The 20,342-nt window shown below is 43.3% G+C and overlaps 1 protein-coding gene across 1 annotated transcript in view; it reads right to left on the reverse strand.

The window, feature by feature from the left end:
- Window positions 1-640: 640 nt before the first annotated feature.
- Window positions 641-20,342, reverse strand: part of LOC139530424 (SITS-binding protein) — an 83,986-nt gene continuing 64,284 nt past the window's right edge. Inside the window, exons 5-10 of the mRNA XM_071326827.1 lie at window positions 19,996-20,202; window positions 19,269-19,513; window positions 19,048-19,184; window positions 17,673-17,794; window positions 9,149-9,328; window positions 641-8,212 (exon numbers count right to left, since the gene is read on the reverse strand). Of these exons, the coding sequence (XP_071182928.1) occupies window positions 8,036-8,212; window positions 9,149-9,328; window positions 17,673-17,794; window positions 19,048-19,184; window positions 19,269-19,513; window positions 19,996-20,202 (1,068 nt within the window). The 3' untranslated portion in view covers window positions 641-8,035. The remainder of the gene's footprint in view (window positions 8,213-9,148; window positions 9,329-17,672; window positions 17,795-19,047; window positions 19,185-19,268; window positions 19,514-19,995; window positions 20,203-20,342) is intronic.

Genomic DNA, 20,342 nt, shown 5'->3' on the forward strand with positions numbered 1-20,342 from the left:
TTGAAAAAGGAAGCACACAATCATGAATATGAGCACACAGAAATACACAAGCAAGCAATAGAAACACACACACACATTTGTTTTGCTATCCTTGTGGGCACCAAACGATTGATTCCCATTGAAAGTTATATTTTAACCTTAACTCCTAACCCTAACCTTAATTATAACCCTAATTTTAACCCTAACCCCTAAGCCTAAAACAGCCTTTGTACTTGTGGTAATCGACAAAATGTCCCCACTTGTCTGAATTTTCCATGTGTTATTTTTCAGGACTTCTGGTCCAGGACTTCTGGTCCCCACAAGGATAGTAAAACCACACACACGTGCACACACACACACACACACACACACACACACAAATATAAGGATGACTGCATCAGCACACACATACACTGACAAATAAGAAGACAAGCATGCACATGAGCACAAAACACAACACACAATCACACACAGCCAAGCATACAGAAACAAGTAATCACACATTATTTTCTGTCCAAAGGCACAGATGAAAATACTATAATCATGCAATAACTACAGACAAGCGCTCTGACAAAGAGACACACATTGACCATGTACATAGTAACACAATCTTGAGATATCATGATCTGTCTTGTCATCGTTTAACAAAGTCAAAAACAGCTTCTGTAAGAAAATGTAAACTTTATTGCAGTTTTGTCGATTCTATTTCTCCAATTTACAGAAGAGAAAAATAAAACATGTGATTGCACAGTCATTGAAATATGTACATTGCTGATGTGGTTATAGTAATACCCGGTCCGTCCCCCTACTGTATAAGAGAGGGCTGACAACAAAGTACATATGATCACGCTTGCTCAGCGTGTGGTGGGAAAAGTGTCTCCAAGCTTTTCTTAGCAACTTACATCTACAGTACCATTTAACAGCATACACTGAAAAACATAAGCAGGAAAAAAGATAAGCTCTTTACATAAACAGTTAGTTTTACTGCATTGGGGCCATAACGGTTAAGTACATTAATCTCTAATAGGGTTTAAGACGTTTAAGACTCATGCTCACAATGTGCTGTGGCACTAAGACATTGTGTGATTTGATTAGCTACTGACAGTAGACATTGTGTGATTTGATTAGCTACTAACAGTAGACCTGAGTGTTCTTTCTGTATACAGTAAACAAGTCAAATTAAAGTAAATCAATTAAGTTGTCAAAATTAAAGGTGTAATTAAATGACGGAGTTCAGGTCCCAGAATGGCAAACAAACCAGAGAGAATCCGTACCGAGGTTTGATTTGTTAAGCAACGACTGTTTTTTGATTTCTTACGAAGGAAACTTTTTTATTAGAAAATTACATCACCGGAAGTAATTGCTGAAAACCTTTTCTATCTTTCTGACTACAAAACTTAGAAATGTACCGTTTTCACATACACTGGTATGGTGCTGGATATAAAGAATGAGGTTAAAAATCGGTTTGTGAACTGAGGGTATAGTTACAGTAAATCAAATAATGAATGCACTAACCAACTCATTTAGCAGGTCCGTAATGTGTGGAGACATTGCTTTGCTTTGTTTGGACAGTCTCTATACAAATCACATGCTTTCTAAACCAGATTGGCTGTCTATCTAACTGTATAGCAGGTCACTCTGACAATTCAGTCAAATGTTAATACAAAATCTTTACAGTAGATCCTTCTTTCAATTGCTGTGTAGCCTTCAAAATATATTTGAGAATATTAATATAAATATTATCTTGATAAGGGCACTGATGCCAATTCATGGATCCAATGAATGGTTCCCACCGGCCCTTTATGTTAGACAAATATGCTATCATATTACGAAATAATAATACAGAAACACTGAATTTCTACTATGAGCAACCAAGATGTAGCTGTGTGAACTATCTCTTTAAAGGGATAGTTCAGTGAAATTACATATTTAGAAATTCTTACCTTAAATGACCGCAATCCACAATTTGGTTTTGTTAAACTAGCTACGGGTAATATTAGCATTTTGGGACCAAATAGTATCCCCATTTGAAATGTTCTGCCAAAATCATCTGAACCATTGAGCAACACAATCCATTTAAGAGATGATTTGGATTGCAGTGTGGATTGCAGTCACTGTACCTAGACTGCTTTCAAGGAAACATATCTAAATATGTCATTTCCCTGAACTATCCCATGAGAGTTAGGGTCACTGGAAAGAGAGAGAGAGCGCACACATTTGTTTGAGACTGAATTGTTTGTAGAAGAAAGTTAAGTTTAATAGGCTGGAGTCTATTTTGTTTAATATATTTTTTTGTATTTGGTGTATTCATATATTGGGCCTATTTACCGACGGCCTGTATAGGTCCGGAAAATCAGTTATTGTCTATTTTATTACTCTGCCTAAAATCGCTATCTCTTTAGTTCCTATGTCTCTTTCCATGGATGCTTTCCCGTTCAGGGAAAAAAGCGAGCATTATTTACTATGCTCTCTTCCCGGAACAATGTGGACTGACCGGAGTTTCGATGCAACAATTGTTTACTTGCAGAAGACTATAGGAAAGAAGTGACTACTCTTAGCAAACAGATTAAAAACTTGCACAATCTACTGGGGAAAGTACCCATGCCTATCTTCTCCACACCACAGGCTGGACGTCGTTTCAATGTGTTGAGAGTATCACCACCATGTCAACACTCCTTGACTGAATGGCCAATGCCTTTCAGGCACCCCTCCCCAAAGAAGCCTCCCACTCCCCTGGGAAATGGAGCAGGAACGTTGCTTCACCAATTCTGCTGCCCAACCATGGAAGCAGGTCACCCACCATAGGCCAAATGGAGGGAAGTGGCCTGTGGCAAGTGTGGTTTCTTTGGTGCTGGGAAGCCCGACCCAAATCCAGTTTTCAAACAGCTTTTACCATCTTGGCTTCCCGAGACTCCAGCGCCATCGCCCCCTATCCGGACTCCTTCCGAGGGGGATCCTGCCTTGGATCCTGTAAGTTCCCGAGGGGACTCTGTAACAGACTCCGATCCGCTGCGCTCCTCCTCTCACCGGACCTCAAGGGTGTCTTGACGCACCGGCTCCTCCGTCAGCCATAATGGGTTTTGTGGCCGGCGGGAGGCACAAAAACACTCCGGACCTCCTCTGCCATCTCACAAGCCTTTATCATCGCCAGCTTATGGTGTGAAACATCTCGGTTCCCGGGGCAAAAGCCTTGTGCTGTCCTGGGGCTTGGCTTCAGGACATTACTAGGCTGCATCCTACTGTTTTATGCCAGAAAACGGGGGTTGTCGCTGTAGTGGTCCATGTAGGTTCTAATGACATTAGGAAGGCAAGCTCAGAACTGCTGAAACGGAATTTCAAAGAACTGATTATTTCAGGCCCAGTGCCATCATGGAGTCATGGCAGCGAAAGATTTAGTAGGTTGCTAGCACTGTACGACTGGCTATGAGTCTATTGTAGCTCTGATAGGCGGAAAGATATCTGCATTGAGCTAAATCTAACTCAGTTGATAACTGAACAAACTCACCCCAACTTTGAACACCCTGAAAAATCTATTCTTTTAGATATTATTGAGAGAAATGCCCCTCATAAGCATAAAGCCAATTTTATTTTTGCTAATGAGTTCAGTGACCATTGTCCCGTTGTCTGCATAAGAGATGCAAAGCTACCTACATCCCGCCCTCGCATTATTTCAAGACAAATTATAGGCATTTCGCATCAGGCCCTAAACTGTTTAACTTCTTTGCTCTACTGCAGATAAGCATGCTCCGTTCAAGAAACGAAGGGTAAGGGATAAAGCTAATCCCTGGTTCACGCATGAACTATCAGAAATACTTCTGGAGAGAAATGTAGCTTGGGCTAAGGCTAGGATGACTGAATTTAAGTCTGACTGGCAGTCCTTCAGACGCTTGAGAAATATGCCTATGTCTGGTTAAAAAGGCAAAATCGACATACTTCTTGAACTGGTGAGAATCCAGCTGCTGGAAGGTAGTCAAATATCCTAAACAAAACTCCATCCCCTCATTACTCCAGCGTGTTACGACAGCCTCTGTTCCCATAACAGATAAGATGGACATTTTTAATAACCACTTTGCCTCAGTGGGTCACCTATTTGATAAAATAGCTTCTGAAAACTCTGATTCCAACAGAGGGAGCCTTTTACTCACCTCGAGCCAGGTTGCAGAGAACAATACATTCCCAGATACACATTCCTCATTTTCATTTCAACCACTGGATGTCTACAGTATGTACTAGGTGCCTTATTGAAGATCGATGTTAAAAAAAATATCCGCTGGAGCTGACTCACTTGATCTCTTTTTGCTGCAGATTTCTGCCCCACTCATTGCAGAATCCTTTTCCCATATTTTTTAACTTGGCAATTGTTTCTGGAGTTATCTGGAAAATGGCATAAGTCCTCCTCCTACACAAAGGTGGAGATCCTTCTGACTTGGATAATTACCATCCAATTTCCAAGCTATCTTGCCTTGCCGAAGTTTTAGAGTCCCTGGCCAACTCTCAGCTTAAAACGGTTTTGACTTCTCATTCTTTTCTTAATGAACATCAATCTGGTTCTATACGCGAACATAGCACTGTTTTAGTGGCTACACTTGTCTTAGATGATGTGCTATATTGTTTAGGCCATAAAAACATGTGTACTGACTTATTTATTGACCTGTCGAAGGGATTTAATACGGTCAACCATTTTTTACTTTTACTTGTTCAAAGTTTGTCTGAAATAGACCGTGATCGGGCGTCTTGCAATTAGTTCACGAACTATCTAACGGACAGGACACAATGTGTGCTTACTGACGCTATCAAATCTAGTTTCCTTAATATTACGAAAGATGTGCCGCAGGGGTCGATTTTGGGCCCTGTTGTCGACTATTTATGTAAATAATATTGGTCTATCTGTTAAGACCTGTAACATTCATCTCTACGCGGATTATAGTTATTTACTTCTGTGCCCCTTCATTACAGCAGGACATTCAAGACCTTCATCATGGTTTTGACTCAATTAAAAAATCACTTAGTGATCTTAAATGAGTGCTAAATGCTAATAAAACCAAATGTATGTTGTTCTCTAGGTCTCGTAATATTGACCCTGAGGACTTTCATATTTGCTAATTGAATGGAGCGCAAAGTTACCCATTTAAAAATACTTGGTTATTTGGATTGACGATAAGCTCTCTTTTAAAACACACATTGAAAAACTGACAAAAGAGTTGACAATTTAGATTGGTTTCTTCTATAGAAATAAATCCTTCCTCACTTTGGAAAGTAGAAGGAAGATTGTTCAAGCAACGCTTCTCCCAGTACTTGACAATGGTGATATAATCTACATGCATGAGCAGCCTTTGCTTTAAACCCTTTCGATTCAGTCTATCATTCATCACTGCGTTTTATCACTGGGGACAATTTTTTTTACACATCACTGCATTTTCTATAGCTCTGTTGACTGGGAGTCTCTGACTACCAGAAGGGCCCAGCACTGGCTACTTTCTGTATATAAAGCGGTTCTTCTAACTCAGCTCACGTATTAATTGGAGATCCAGCCATTTTCAGACCCACTCTCTGGACTGGCTGGTTCAAAGAGGTCCCGTGGGTCTCCACTGACCTGGGTAAAAATGCCTTTAGTTTTTATGTCTTTATGCCCCCAGGTCATGGAATAACCTTCAGGCCACCTTGAAATTTGACTCACTTGTCTGAAATGGACAGTTTAGATGGAGTTTAAGGGAGGTGATATGTGAGTTGTTTGTTTTGATGACTCTTATTGTATGTATTGTATTGATACTATTTATTGTATGTTCCTGTTCCCCCGGGCTCCCTTGCAAATGAGACCCTGGTCTCAATGGTGATCCACCCTGTATACAATTGGGGGAGGGGCTTGCATTCTTTGACAACAGTCATTCTAATCTGCATCCAAACTGCGCTGCAACAGTTGCTTTGACAGCCAAACAGCACATAGGTGTTTCCAACCATTTGGGGGGGGGGGGGGGGGGTTATAGACCCAGAACATCCCTGTCTTATTTTAATCTCCGTTACAACTGGCGTCCACCTTAAGAGCTTCCTCTGGCTATCATGAAAGAGCACACCAACACAGCAGCAATGCCAGTAAAAAATGAACATCCTATTAAAATATTTTAAGACAGACAGCATATTAGAGTAGGAGGTTTGAGTGGGCTAAGCTGCTATAAGCAATATCTGTTGCGTACGGTGCATGCTATTACTGGGACAGTGGTGTAGGTTCAAGTTCATGTATAAAAAAGGCACTCAAATGGGTTGCTTATACCAGAGTAGAGCTTGAAAAGCTACACTATATATATGAAAGTATGTGGACACCCATTCAAATTTAGCAATTTCAGCCACACCCGTTGCTGACAGGTGTAAAAAATAGAGCAGACAGCCACAGAACGGAACCACTGAGTGCTGAAGAGCGTACAAAAACGTCTGTCCTCAGTTGCAACACTCCAAAGTTCCAAACTGCCTCTGGAAGCAACGTCAGCACAATAAGTGTTTGTCGGGAGCTTCACGAAATGGGTTTCCATGGCCGAGCAGCAGCACACAAGCCTAAGATCCCCATGTGCAATGCCAAGCATCAGTTGGAGTGGTGTAAGGCTCGCCGCCAATGGACTCTGGAGCAGTGGAAACGGGTTCTCTGGAGTGATGAATTACGCATCACCATCTGGCAGTCCGACAGACGAATCTGGGTTTGGCGGATGCCAGGAGAACGCTACCTGCCTCAATACATAGTGCCAACTGTAAAGTTTGGTGGAGGAGGAATAATGGTCTGGGGCTGTTTTTGAAGGGAAATGATAATGATACAGCATACAATGACATTCTTGACAACTCTGAGCTTCCAACAATCGGTTGGGGAAGGCCCTTTCCTGTTTCAGCATGACAATGCCCCCGTGCACAAAGCGAGGTCCATACAGAAATGGTTCGTTGAGATTGGTGTGGAAGAACTTGACTGGCCTGTACAGTTCCCTAACCTCAACCCCATCGAACACCTTTGGGATGAATTGGAACGCTGACTGCAAGCCAGGCCTAATCGCCCAACATCAGTGCCCGACCTCACTAATGCTCTTGTTGCTGAATGGGAGCAAGTCCCCACAGCAATGTTCCAACATCTAGTGGAAAGCCTTCCCAGAAGAGTGGAGGCTGTTATAGCAGCAAAGGGGGGACCAACTCCATATTAATGCCCATGATTTTGGAATGAGATGTTTGACGAGCAGGTGTCCACATACTTTTGGTCAAGTAGTGTATGTTAAGGTTGTAAAGTACAATAAAGAATATTAGCATTATATTCTGCATATTGTTTGAGCATGAGTTTAAAAAATAAGTGCTTTAAAGGAGAGTGGTGTCTCGAAGTCTTGAAGTGTGTGTTGATTGACAGACTTGTTAGCGTAGTAAAGCAATGAAAAACTAAAGTTGAGGTACATTCATCATACATCAGCTCTGAGCCTAGGTAAGTTCAAGTAAAAGCTTTTCCAAAGAATGAGAGAGACATACCAAGCTGCTTCAGCCTCTTTCATATTAAGCTAACATCTCATTCATCTCATTCATTTCTTCCAGGCTCTCCGTTAGCAGAAACCATATCCTTCTGTTTCTTTTCCTTCGTTTGGTCTTCTTTAGAAATTCATATGTTTTGTTTTGAAGCGAAAGAGGGGGCTTGCATTGGTACTCCATGTCTCCATGAGAACCGGCAGCAGTTAGAAACGTTAGAAATGAATCATATGTAAACACACAGGTTTCTTTCTTAGATACAAAAAAAGCAAGAACAGCAATGATTAAAATAAACAAAAAAGAAGTCCTGAAACAATCAGCCGAGAGGTACAACAGATTAAAGTTTAAAAAAGGAAGAAGAGAGAAGAAAACGACGTCGATAAAATACAAATCGTTCTGAATTGTAAAGTGCAAGTATAAAAATATTCACATCTAATCTCAAGAACAAGTCTCGAGCCTCTGTCAATTGTCTTTGTGGAAAAGTGCAACTTGAGAACAGCACGAGTCAAACAGAAAATAAAGGATTCAAAACTAGTATCCGGATAGGTCACGTATAAATCACGTGACTTGAGCCTCAAGATCTCCTCCGTAAGAAAATGGCGACCTCCTCGAGGGCGACAGGGTAGTCCTCCAAGAGAGTTCCCCCGTCGAACACCTGGGCGTTGCGGCTGTCCTGCCACTGAAAGCCCCCGTCGGGCAGGTAAATATTTCTCCGTACTGTCCCCCTCTCTATTACCGGGGCAACAAGGACCTGGAAATACATAATAATAACAACAACACATTATAGGAAAAGTTCAGGATTTTAAAACTTAATGTTAGATGGTTCCCCACCCTGAAAGTAGTTTATCGGCCTGGAGAAACTGTACTCCATGGTTTGGTTTCCATTAAACAGCCACTAGAAACATTTGCTAACTTTAGCCACCGCTAGCTACAAATCTATGGGATTGATAGGAGCATGCAACACTGTCCCACTTCTGACATCAACTGTAATAAAGAGACCTAGGGCCTCAGTCTTCTAGAATGGCATTGGCCACTAGTTGATGTTGGTGTTAGAAGTGGAATCCACGCAGGAGACTCTCTGGGATGAATACTGAGGCCCTAGGCCTCTTTCTTACACTTGGAAACCGGGGGGTCTCATTCAGTAGGCCCCAAACGGGATATTTAAAAATAGATATTTTTATTGAACCTTTTGTTTAAACAGGAAAATCTCATTGAAACCCATTCTTCTTTTACAAGAGAACCCTGCAATCAATCATACACATTTACAAACAATTTAAGAAAAGTAGCTTCATGAAACGACCATAATTTTTTTTTAAACTATTCTCAGTTTAAAGGTGCCCTAGCGGTACCAAAACAACCAATTTGAGAGAGTTCTGGAGATCACTGAAAAAGTAAGGTTTAAAAAAACTAAATGCAGATCTACCTAACTCCCAAAAGGATCTCCAGAGTTGGCCATCTCTGAGACCGGGTCTGGTAGCTCGTACGTCTGTAGGTTAACAATGAAGTAAGGTACGGCTGAAGTTCGTGCAAGAGGGCTTTATAAACGGAGGAGGTTGTACCAGAATTTATGCAATAATAATGTTTATTATCGGTGTGCGTCCTTCAATTTGAACCATCCACTTCAATCTTAACCAGCAGAATCAGAACAAGTATAAAACAATGCCACGTCTGAGTGTCATTCGGTCACCTCGTCTCCGATGAGGAACTGGTCATCAATGGTGAAGGTCACGGGGTCATCAGGGCTGAGCCACCACAGTGGCCGGTAAATTGGGCTCCCCGAGGTCATCCAGTCCTCTGCATACCTCGTCACCAGTGGAACCACAAAGTCCTGGTGCCACGCGATGAGAGCCCGCGTCAAGTTCAGCACCTAGGGTGGAGGGACAATTACATAGAAATACACAGAAACAACATACTTTTGAACAATCATTGGAACTGCCAAAGCTGTAAGCAGTGTACCTACTGTACACTGAGGGCCAGTCTTAAAACAGATTAAGCCCTTCCCACTGGGCAAAAACTGATTTGAATCAACGTTGTTTCCAAGTAATTTCAACAAAAGAAATATAATGTAATGACGTTGAATCAACGTGGAAAACTGATTGAATTTGAAAAAAGTAATTAACGTAAGGGACTTAAATATTTTTTTCACCCAACTTTTAACCTAAATCCAATGACATGGTGACATGTTTTGTTGATCTCACATGAATTCAGGTTAGTTGACAACTAAATCAAATGTAAATCAAAAATAGAAGTTGAACACGTCTGTGCCCAGCACTTTCAGTGGAGATTTTCCATTGAGCATGTATTTTAGTCCAGGGGTGAGCTTAATCTGGGTGCAGAAACTGGTCCTCATTGTCCATTAAAAGACCCGTAAATGCATTTGAGTTGAGAGAGAGGTGGGCCAAGTTCAGCTGTCCTTCTCAGACATGCAGGAATAAAGAACAGAGCATTGTTAACATTGTGGTCCAACAGTGTCCGTCTCCTCTGTCCGGCTCGGGCCAAACCTCTCGGACATTCCAGGAAGGGTCACACACCCGTGACGGAAACAAAACCCAACCACAACCATAAAACTATGTATTTTGACAAGGGGGGGAAAACATTTGTCGAAATGAATGTGGAAGAATCATAGCCTGGCTATGACTGGGGCTCTAATTGAGAAAACAGGCATGTGGTTTAAACCATGGTTGTATTCCTATTTGGACTCAAAACGGTGATTGATGTAACAGTCTCTGAAGGGTGTTGCGCGCACACACACACACACACACACACACACACACACACACACACACACACACACACACACACACACACACACACACACACACACACACACACACACACACACACACACACACACACACACACACACACACACACACACACACACGCACACTATGATGGCCAATGCCAATACACCCAAACACACACGCACACTATGGAAAATGAAGGTAGTCCAAGGTATTTCTCACGACAACACAATAATAGCAGTCTACTGTAATTTGTCATGTGTTATATATCCAGCAGAACAGCACTTCATTCAAGCTCTCTGAGACACAAATGACACCCTACTTCCCATACAATGCACTACTTTTGACCAGAACCACATATGGAGGAATAGGGTGTCATTTGAGATACAGCCAAGGACCGACATGGAAAAACTGCAGTCCCTCAATCACTAACTGACCAATATTTTCACATTTCCACATTTCTCCATAATTGTCATGCAAATGATGTTTCTCTCTGGATATTTTCTCTCTCTCTTCGCTTCCCAAAAGTGGAAAAATTAGTTGATCTCCCTCAGCCCTGTCACACTAGTCAATTACACATGGGAACCTTAATGACTGTAATAAAGTATTTTTCCAAGACTTGTCCTCAAATTCATTATCATTCCTGCCGAAGTGGCTCGCGTCATGGCCCGAGAGTGAGAGAGTCATAAATCTAGAGGAAGGCCCTAATGTAGACCAGATGGACTGCTAACCACAGGTGATACTGGGCCGGAGGGAGGGAGGGGGCCAACCGATTGCTCCCATTGACAGAAGGGGGAAAAACACTCTTTCACCACCATCATCACCTCACCCTCTATCCTCTCTAAAAAGACACTGTGCTTTGCTTAAGGCAAAACCTACCCACCCAATCCAGACAATTCCACCCCCTCGCTTCCACTACCACAACCCCCAAACCCCAACACTATCACCCCACCCACCATCATCTCCGAAAAGCCACTGGGCCTAGCTGAAACCCCTTACTTGCATTCTAAATAGTAGGCTCATTGGGTATGAGAAAACAGAACGTTTTATGAGATGTCATTTTTTTTAATGGAGTATGTTTTAAATGCCAGGATGTCATACTCATTTTGGCTTTCATCTAGTATGAATTCGCTGCACACTATTGAGGAAGATAATCTTCTTTTCAGATCAATGTGTGTTTGACAACAGCTGATAATCAAATAAGGGGACGTTCCAGAATGAATGAATTGCAGGGAACAACCCAGTTGTGCATTATATGACAACTTCTTAGTATGGATAAGCAATAGTGTGTTGACCATACCCTATTCAAAGGAATTTAAGTATTTCGTCTTGCCCATTCCCCCTCAATGGCACACATACACAATCCATCTATCAATTGTCTCAAGGCTTAAAATTCCTTCTTTAACCAGTCTCCTCCCCTTCATCTACACTGATTGAAGTGGATTTAACAAGTGACATCAATAAGGGATCATAGCTTTCACCTGAATTCACCTGGTCAGTCTATATCCTGGAAAGAGCAGGTGAGTTATTATTGTTTTGTATACTTTGTGTATTTGTTCCGTTTTTACTAAACAGTATTCTGAAATATAATGAACAAAAATAAACGCAACATGCAACAATTTTACTGAGTTACAGTTCATATAAGGAAATCGGTCAATTGAAATGAATTCATTAGACCCTATGGATTTCACATGACTGGGCAGAGACACAGCTATAGGTGGACCTGGGAGGGCATAGGCCCACCAACTTGGGAGCCAGGCCCACCAAATGGGGAGCAAGGCCTAGCTAATCAGAATGAGTTTTTCCCCACAAAAGGGCTTTATTACAGACCGAAATACTCTTCAGTTTCATCAGCTGTCTGGGTGGCTGGTCTCAGACGATCCAACAGGTGAAGAAGCCGAATGTGGAGGTCCTGGGCATGGTTACATGTGGTTTGCGGTTGTGTGGCCGGTTGGACGTACTGCCAAATTCTCTAAAACAACGTTGTAGGCGGCTTATGGTAGAGCAATTAACCTTAAATTCTCTGGCAACAGCTCTGGTGGACATTCCTGTAGCAAGCATGCCAATTGTACGCTCCCTCAAAACTTGAGACATCGATGGCATTGTGTGACAAAACTGCACATTTTAGAGTGGCCTTTTATTGTTCCCAGCACAAGGTGCACTTGTGTAATGATGTGCACTTGTGTAATGAAAATTATTCAACCAGAAATGTAACTTGTCAATTACGATAATTTAGTGAATACATTTTTAATTGCACACCAATTTTTTGTGGTTGCAATTAAGAAAAATTATGCCTACATCAAAGCTACTCTTCTGCAAAAGTAAAGTTATTGAAGACTAACTTGTATTTCATTTCCACATTGTAAATGAAAGTGATATGGAATGCCGCATCGTGTGATAGACAATTTAAATATCATTATAAAACAAAGCACTTTGCAAAGCTTGATCTTGTTCATTATTTGAATCAGCTGTGTAGTGCTAGGGCAAAAAAACTAAAACATGCACCCATGGGGTCCCCAGAACCAAGTTTGGGAAATGCTAAGTTAAGATAACGACTTCCAAATAACACGAAAGTACTCTCCCATACCACATTTCTTTCCAATTCATTGTTTCTTCAATAAAGTACAATTTGTGCAACTTCATGTGCAACTTTAAATCCTTAAGTGTCTATTGACGCACCTGTGCATCAATCTAAGTAACATAATGACATCAGTTTAAGCTAGAGCTTGGGCTGCGTCTCAATCCACTGCATCCGCCTATATTGGTCTTCCGCATCTGTGGTGGAAGGTGGCTGAGCTACAAACTCTATTTTGCTCTACAACCCCCACAAGTGCCTTAATAACAAACTTGTATGTCATCTGTTAATACAAATAAACATTTTAAATTACGAGCCTAGTTGGTTTAGCCACAGAAAAAGGAAGGAATCTTCCCGCTAGCCATGACTGGACGAGATAATGGCTTCTGTCTATATTGAGCTGCTCCACTTTCTGGAGGACCGAGTTTTAAAATCAGGGGAACGCCCGTTGGAAGCAGAGTATGATAGCTAAGGAGATGGAGAAAATATTCCTCAACACAGGGGGCCCCTCAGGGGTGCGTGCTCAGTCCCCTCCTGTACTCCCTGTTCACTCATGACTGCATGGCCAGGCACGACTCCAACACTATCATCAAGTTTGCCGATGACACAACAGTGGTAGGTCTGATTACCGACAACAATGAGACAGCCTATAGGGAGGATGCCAGAGACCTGACCGTGTGGTGCCAGGACAACAACCTCTCCCTCAATGTGATCAATACAAAGGAGATGGCTATGGACTACAGGAAAAGGAGGACCGAGCACACCCCCATTCTCATCAACGGGGCTATAGAGGAGCAGGTTGAGAGCTTCAAGTTCCTTGGCGTCCACATCACCAACAAACTATCATGGTTCAAACACACTAAGACAGTTGTGAAGAGGGCACGACAAAACCTATTCCTTCTCAAGAGACTGAAAAGATGTGGCATGGGTCCCCAGATCCTCAAAAGGCTCCACAGCTGCACCATCAAGAGCATCCTGACTGGTTGCATCACTGCCTGGTATGGGGACTGCTCGGCCTCCGTCCGCACGGAACAACAGAGGGTAGTGCGTACGGCCCAGTACATCACTGGGGCCAAGCTTCCTGCCATCCGGGACCTCTATACCAGGCGGTGTCAGAGGAAGGCCCTAAAATTGTCTAAGACTCCAGCCACCCTAGTCATAGGCTGTTCTCTCTGCTACCGCACGGCAAGCAGTACCGGAGCGCCAGGTTTAGGTATAAAAAGCTTCTTAACAGCTTCTACCCCCAAGCCATAAAACTCCTGAACAGCTAATCAAGCTAATCAACAGCTAATTTTACGCTGCTGCTGCTACACTCTGTTTAATATCACTTTAACTCTACCTACATGTACATATTACCTCAATTGCCTCCACTAACCTGTGCCCCCGCACATTGATGCTGTACCATTTGATAATCTAGTGGCCAATCTTCGTTGCAATAGGCCCATTGATATCAGTGACCAGCAATGGCGGACTGGCCGTCGGGAGCACCGGGACATTTCCCGGTGGCCCGAGGGTCGTTTTGGCCTGCGCTGTGAATTGTCAACTTGACCAGCAATAATATAGCAAGCAGGAATGAGTTGACGGAGAATCCACGCATCAGGCGCGACTCTCACTCACTCGCTGCAGTGTCCCCGCGCGAGGGTGCGCGCACCAAAAATGACACCAGGTCTCTCCGCGACGCACATAGCAACCGTCTACCTGCCTCTCTACGGATAGCATTTTAGACAAGTCGCACGGCGAAATGGACAGTCAGAAGAGGAAAGGTGAAGCAGAGAGGGAGAGAATAAAAAAGAGAAAGGCCCTCACCACAGACGCTGCAAAATAAGCGACATGTTCGCCAGTAAGGGACCAGGTCAGTCAAAAACACTAGCTAAACCACACACACTGACACACACACACGACACCCAGCATGGCTAGCTAAGTAGCCTAGCTAATAAAAGTGACACAACGGCCGGTAGGCTAAACAGTTTGCACGTCTTCCACGTCGTGGAGGAATTATATTATAGCAATGAGTGCAACATAGCGATCATAATATGACATTGAAGGCAATATGTTTCAACGAGTGAAAAATAGTAAACCTAGACTATGGACTTGCCAGCATTCGGTCATGACTCATGCCATATAAGCTGGGGAAAGTGCACGTGCACTGTACAGCGAAACAGGCTACAGTAACGTAACCATAATACATCCATGAACGTAACACAGTAGCCTGTGTGACACAGCACAGGCAATGACAAAGATAATTAGCACCATTAGTACCAGCATGACAAGTTACTACAATAATATACAGCTCTGGGAAAAAATAACAGGCCACAATTAAGAGACCACTCCAAATTAACAGACCACTCCAAATTAACAGACCACTCCAAATTAAGAGACCACTCCAAATTAACAGACCACTCCAAATTAACAGACCACTCCAAATTAAGAGACCACTCCAAATTAAGAGACCACTCCAAATTAAGAGACCACTCCAAATTAAGAGACCACTCTTAATTTTTCCAGGGCTGTATTAATGTAGCCTACTGATACACTAATGATAGTGAGTATGATAATAGAGTATTTTCTTTGTAAAGGTGGAGAAGGAAGCAGCAGCAGGACTAGAGTATGTCTTGCAGAACTGGAGATGGTGGTCAGTTCAGAGTCAGACTCAGAGCAGGAACCTTCAGGTACAACTTCAGAGTACAAACCTAAACATGTAGGCTATGATTTTAGATTAATATGTACTTTATTTATGAGATTATCAGTAGGACTGTAATCGGGGGGGCATACAATCGATGACTGTACAAGTGATACAAGTTTAAATTTAGGTTATTTACAATGTTAATCTCATTCTGCAGAGCAACCAGAGAGAGAGAGAGAAGTTCAGAGCCCAGTACAGAGAAAATAGAAAGGGACAGCGAAGGCACTGAAAATCCATTTGATTATTTTGCCCGTCCTCAGTCCAAGGATTTTGACTTCTTTTTTCAGTACCACCCAAAACAACCCCCTCAAAGAGTCATTCCCAATGTATTCCACTCCAAAGATGGCACAAACAGAAAATGGCTGACCTACAATGAAGTAACTCACTCCTTGTTCTGCTCAGTATGTCTTGCATTCGCAAAACCTTCAGCCAGTGATAGTGCATTTGTCAAAGGAGGCATGCAGGCCTGGAAACATGCCCATCAGAAAGTACAGGAACATGAGACAAGCAAGAATCATAGAGAAAGTGCAGAAGCCTTTTTCCTCAGAGCCAGCAAAGCAGACATCCGTACCTTTCTGAGTGATAAGCAAATGTCAGGTCAACGAGACCAGGTCAGAAAGAGGAGGCAGGTCACGGAACGTGTGATTGATGTAGTTAAAGTTATTGGTAAATGTGGGCTTAGCTACAGAGGACACAGACGCCGCATATAACTTGGAAACCATGGCCGACAAGCATGGCTAGTTTTTTGAGCTTATATTGTTACTAGTGGTAATTACTTCCTGGTTACTCTGAAGCAGCTATGCTATGACTCTTCCTTAACAGGCTGACATGGGGTGAAAGAACATTTGCTGTGAGTTAAAACTTTTGTACAGAGGCATGTTTTTGGACATATTATACTTGCAGTTATGCAGCCAATGTTCAATTTCATTGACTCAGTGTATAGTTGTGTTTATTGTGTGCTGTTGGCTATATGGGCACCAGTGAGGGAACATTGTAATCTAGTAGAGGCGTGCTTTTTTGACTTTTGTATTATACTTACTTACATTGTTGTAGCTTATGTTCAAGTTCTGTGAATGTGTGCGTGTGAAGTTTTTTGATACTTTTGATATGCTTGATGCTTGAATATAAAGATAATCATTTGAACATTTGAGCCAACTCTGTATATCTCATTCTCTTTCTAAAAAGTGTAGGCTAATTGTTTTGTGTGTCTAGCCTTGTACAATTGTATGTGCTATGATTGGTGTATTCCTAGTGAGTTTTTGAGGGTGCACCCATAGCCATAGCATACCTTGAAAACTCAGTGTTCAGATAGGCTACTTGTTGGTCAGTCCCAAATGTTTGTATTTTGTAATGTGGATAACTTTCTTCCCAGATGAACATAGTGGCCAAATGTATAACTAGTTTGGAACCCGTTACATCAACAAATAGGGTTAGCCTACAAAATTAGCGGTCTGGTGGTTTGCGTGAACAGGGTGGCCTGGGATGGAGTCAAATTCCCGGCCTGAATTATTGTTTCAGTCCGCCCCTGGTGACCAGACACCCTGAGACTACCCTTGGAGCCCTAATCCCTTGTTTTCCTTGCCCATTAGGTGAAGTGTATATTTCTGATGTCCATCAGAGAGGTGAGGATGGGGAGTGATCCAGTATCATGCAGGGAACGCGAGAGGGGAGAGAGGGAGGGAGAGAGAAAGGCCTAGGTTTGGATAGACCCAGAGACAATGTGCTCAATGTACTCTAAACACTTCCACAATCACACAAAAGTGACTGACAAAAAGACAGACAGATGGACTGATGGATGAACGCGGTGGGAAAAGCGCTGAGTGACCCAGAGGCAAAGGGAGAGGCTGCTGGATCAATAAACACACTATCAGAAAAGCAGAGCACACACACCGTAACCCTAAACACACTAGCTAAACTATCCTATAAGAATGAAAGAACATCTCTCCAGCACATCGAATTGGCCAAATTCACTCCCCACCTCTCCACTGTGATAGGAATGTGTGGTGGTGAGTATGTAAAAAGGTCTTTGGTCTAAAGTCCCAAATATTGTAGTCTTACAGGAGGTCTGACCATTTGGGGTGTTTGTGTGTATGACGGTTCAGGGTTGCATTTTCCAACTAGGAGTTTTGAAAACCCTGGGAATGTTTTTGAAATGTTGAAACCCTATTTGGAGTCTTTGTGGTGTCTTGTGCGGGTGGTGTTCACTCACCCGGTCCTCCCCACAGACCCAGGGAGGCGTCTCAAAGCTGATGACGGGGAGGAAGGCTACAATCTGCAGCCACCTGATGAACAGTTCCTCGTCAGTCACCAGCTCCCCAGATAGAGAACCACCTGGAAGAAAGAAAGAGATGGGTGGGGGGGGTATGTAGGGGAAGGGTGTGGGGGGAGAGAGAGAGATAGAATTTAGCAAACCAGCTTGCTATGCCCATATACTGTAGAGGTAGACGGATATTTCGCTGGAGGCGTGAAATCCAACAGTTATTAATATAGCCTTTTAGTCTGAGAGGGTGATAGAAGTTAGTGTGATTTCCAGCCCATCTATCCTTCCTCTCTCTGACAGATTTCTGTTTTCTCCACATCAAAGTAAATACTTGTCTGATATGTTCCCTAACCGGAATTCAGAGTATTTTGGGAATATGTTTTTTTTGTTGCCAAAGCCCAAGGATGTTTCACCTTTGGGAATATGCAGTCGTCCAAAATATCAAAGGTAGTCCGATGGATGTTCATTTAAATAGAATCAGGTCTGACTGCAGACTTTATGGCAGAAATAGCAGTGAACCCATGACCAAATCATCTCAAAATAACTTCAAATCAAGTCATTGATCAACACAATTCATTCAAGAGATGATTTGGGCGGCCTCCTGAGTGGCGCAGGCATCACTACAGACCCGAGTTCGATCCCAGTGTGTCACAGTGTGTCACAGCCGGCCCAGCGTCGTCCGGGTTAGGGGAGGGTTTGGCCGTCCAGGATGTCCTTGTCCCATCGCGCTCTAGCAACTATTTGTGGCAGGCCGGGCACCTGCAAGCTGACTTCGGTCACCAGCTGTACAGTGTTTCCTCCGACACATTGGTGCGGCTGGCTTCCGGGTTAAGCGAGCAGTGTGTCAAGAAGCAGTGTGGCTTGGCAGGGTCGTGTTACGGAGGACGCATGGCTCTCGACCTTCGCCTCTCCCGAGTCTGTACGAGAGTTACAGCGATGGTACAAGACTGTAACTAAACTAAAGTGTGGATTGCAGTCCCTCCCTGTCCATAGACTGCTTTCAGGGCAAGGAAACAAATATGATAACATGTACTTTTGCTGAACTTTCCCTTTACACAGGACTATCCAAACAATGTAAAAGCAGTGAGCATCTGAATCAGACTTACTGTATTCTATAGACTGACTATCTCAGGGTATAACTGACTGATAGTTCTGCTTAAAGGCATGGATTGATAAATCGATTGATGAATAGAGCGAGCGAATGAATGAGTGAGTGAGTCAACATTCACTCGTTTGCTTGCTTGATCACGAGCAAGAGTGTGAGTGTCTTTGGTACAACAATCTGAACCGAAGGTATAGTGATGGTGAGTAGCTGTGGTATTACCTACTGCGTCGGGAATGAGTAAGTTGTACCCCAGCAGAGTGTGGTGCAGCAAGGAGGGAATGAGGCCCTTCAGTCCAGAGGAGCTCCAGTCAGACTGCAAAGGAGGCATCCGCACAAACACAGGCTTGTGACTCGACCTGGGGGAAGAGAGATAGATGATAGTTATGCATTTTGTCAGTGTATTGCGAGTGTGTGTGCGTGTGTCCTCCCTCAGCCCTCACCTCGTCCCTGCATTCATGATAGCCGACTCTTCTATCCTGGCTGCCACATCTGCCAGTTGGCCAATATACTGGTCTCCCCCGCCCAGGTCAAGTGGGTTCCCCTCCGCCCCCTCCAGATGGATGTACTCCATGCCCAGACGGGCCTGCAGCAAGCCCACCCGGTCCAGGAACCAGCTGACCGCCTCTGGGTTGCTGATGTTCAGTTTCACGCAGAACTGCCCTCGCCACTGGGTCAGCACAGGCACCTGGAAAGAGAGAGAGTGGATTGGGCAATATGTCATTGTATGGCCTTTACATACTTAAAACATTAGAACATGCCAGACTTGGACATTCCCTGAAGAAGACAAGCAGGAAATAAACACCACAATAAATATCAAATGCAAAGATGCCATTTATTTTATTTTTTCTTCTTTTTATCATCCAGATAACAACCTCCCGCCACCCCATCACAACGGACACCTCCCTCAGGTCCAATGGATCTCCCATTTACACTCATCGGGAAAAATAGGTGCTAAGTAGAACCATATAGCGTTCTTCGGCTTGTCCCGATAGGGGAACCCTTTACAAAAAAACCTTGTCTTCCAAAAAAGGTTATTCGGATGAAAACGGTTCATGATAAAAAAAACCTATCCCTTCGCAAAGAACCCTTTTGTAATCCTTTTTTTCTGAGTGTAGAGGTCCACCACACCCCAGGGAAGGTGAGGGTTGGCTGGCCTAGGCTGCTTACCAGTCGCCCCTGTGGGGCTACGGGGAGGCTGAGCCAATAGGCCTCAGTGCCGTCCAGCAGGGACTTGTGGAACTGGGTGGTGTCCACGCTCAGGAACGGGGACAGGGTGATGGAAATGTTTAGAAGCTTGATCAGTGAGAGGTCCCTGAAGTCCCTGGTCTGTCTCTTGGATGTCCCCCTTTTCCTGCTGGTGCGGTAATCATGGTCCTGTAAGGAGAGAGAAAGAGAGATATTGGAGCAGAAGACTGGAAAAGAGACAATGCAGGATATGAACTGGGAACTGAAGAAGACCATGTCGGTCAAAACATTGTGGTCATATCACTTCATTAAAAAAATTGCGTTTGGGA

Source organism: Salvelinus alpinus, chromosome 9, assembly GCF_045679555.1.
Source record: "Salvelinus alpinus chromosome 9, SLU_Salpinus.1, whole genome shotgun sequence".
Classification (NCBI taxonomy): Eukaryota; Metazoa; Chordata; class Actinopteri; order Salmoniformes; family Salmonidae; genus Salvelinus; species Salvelinus alpinus.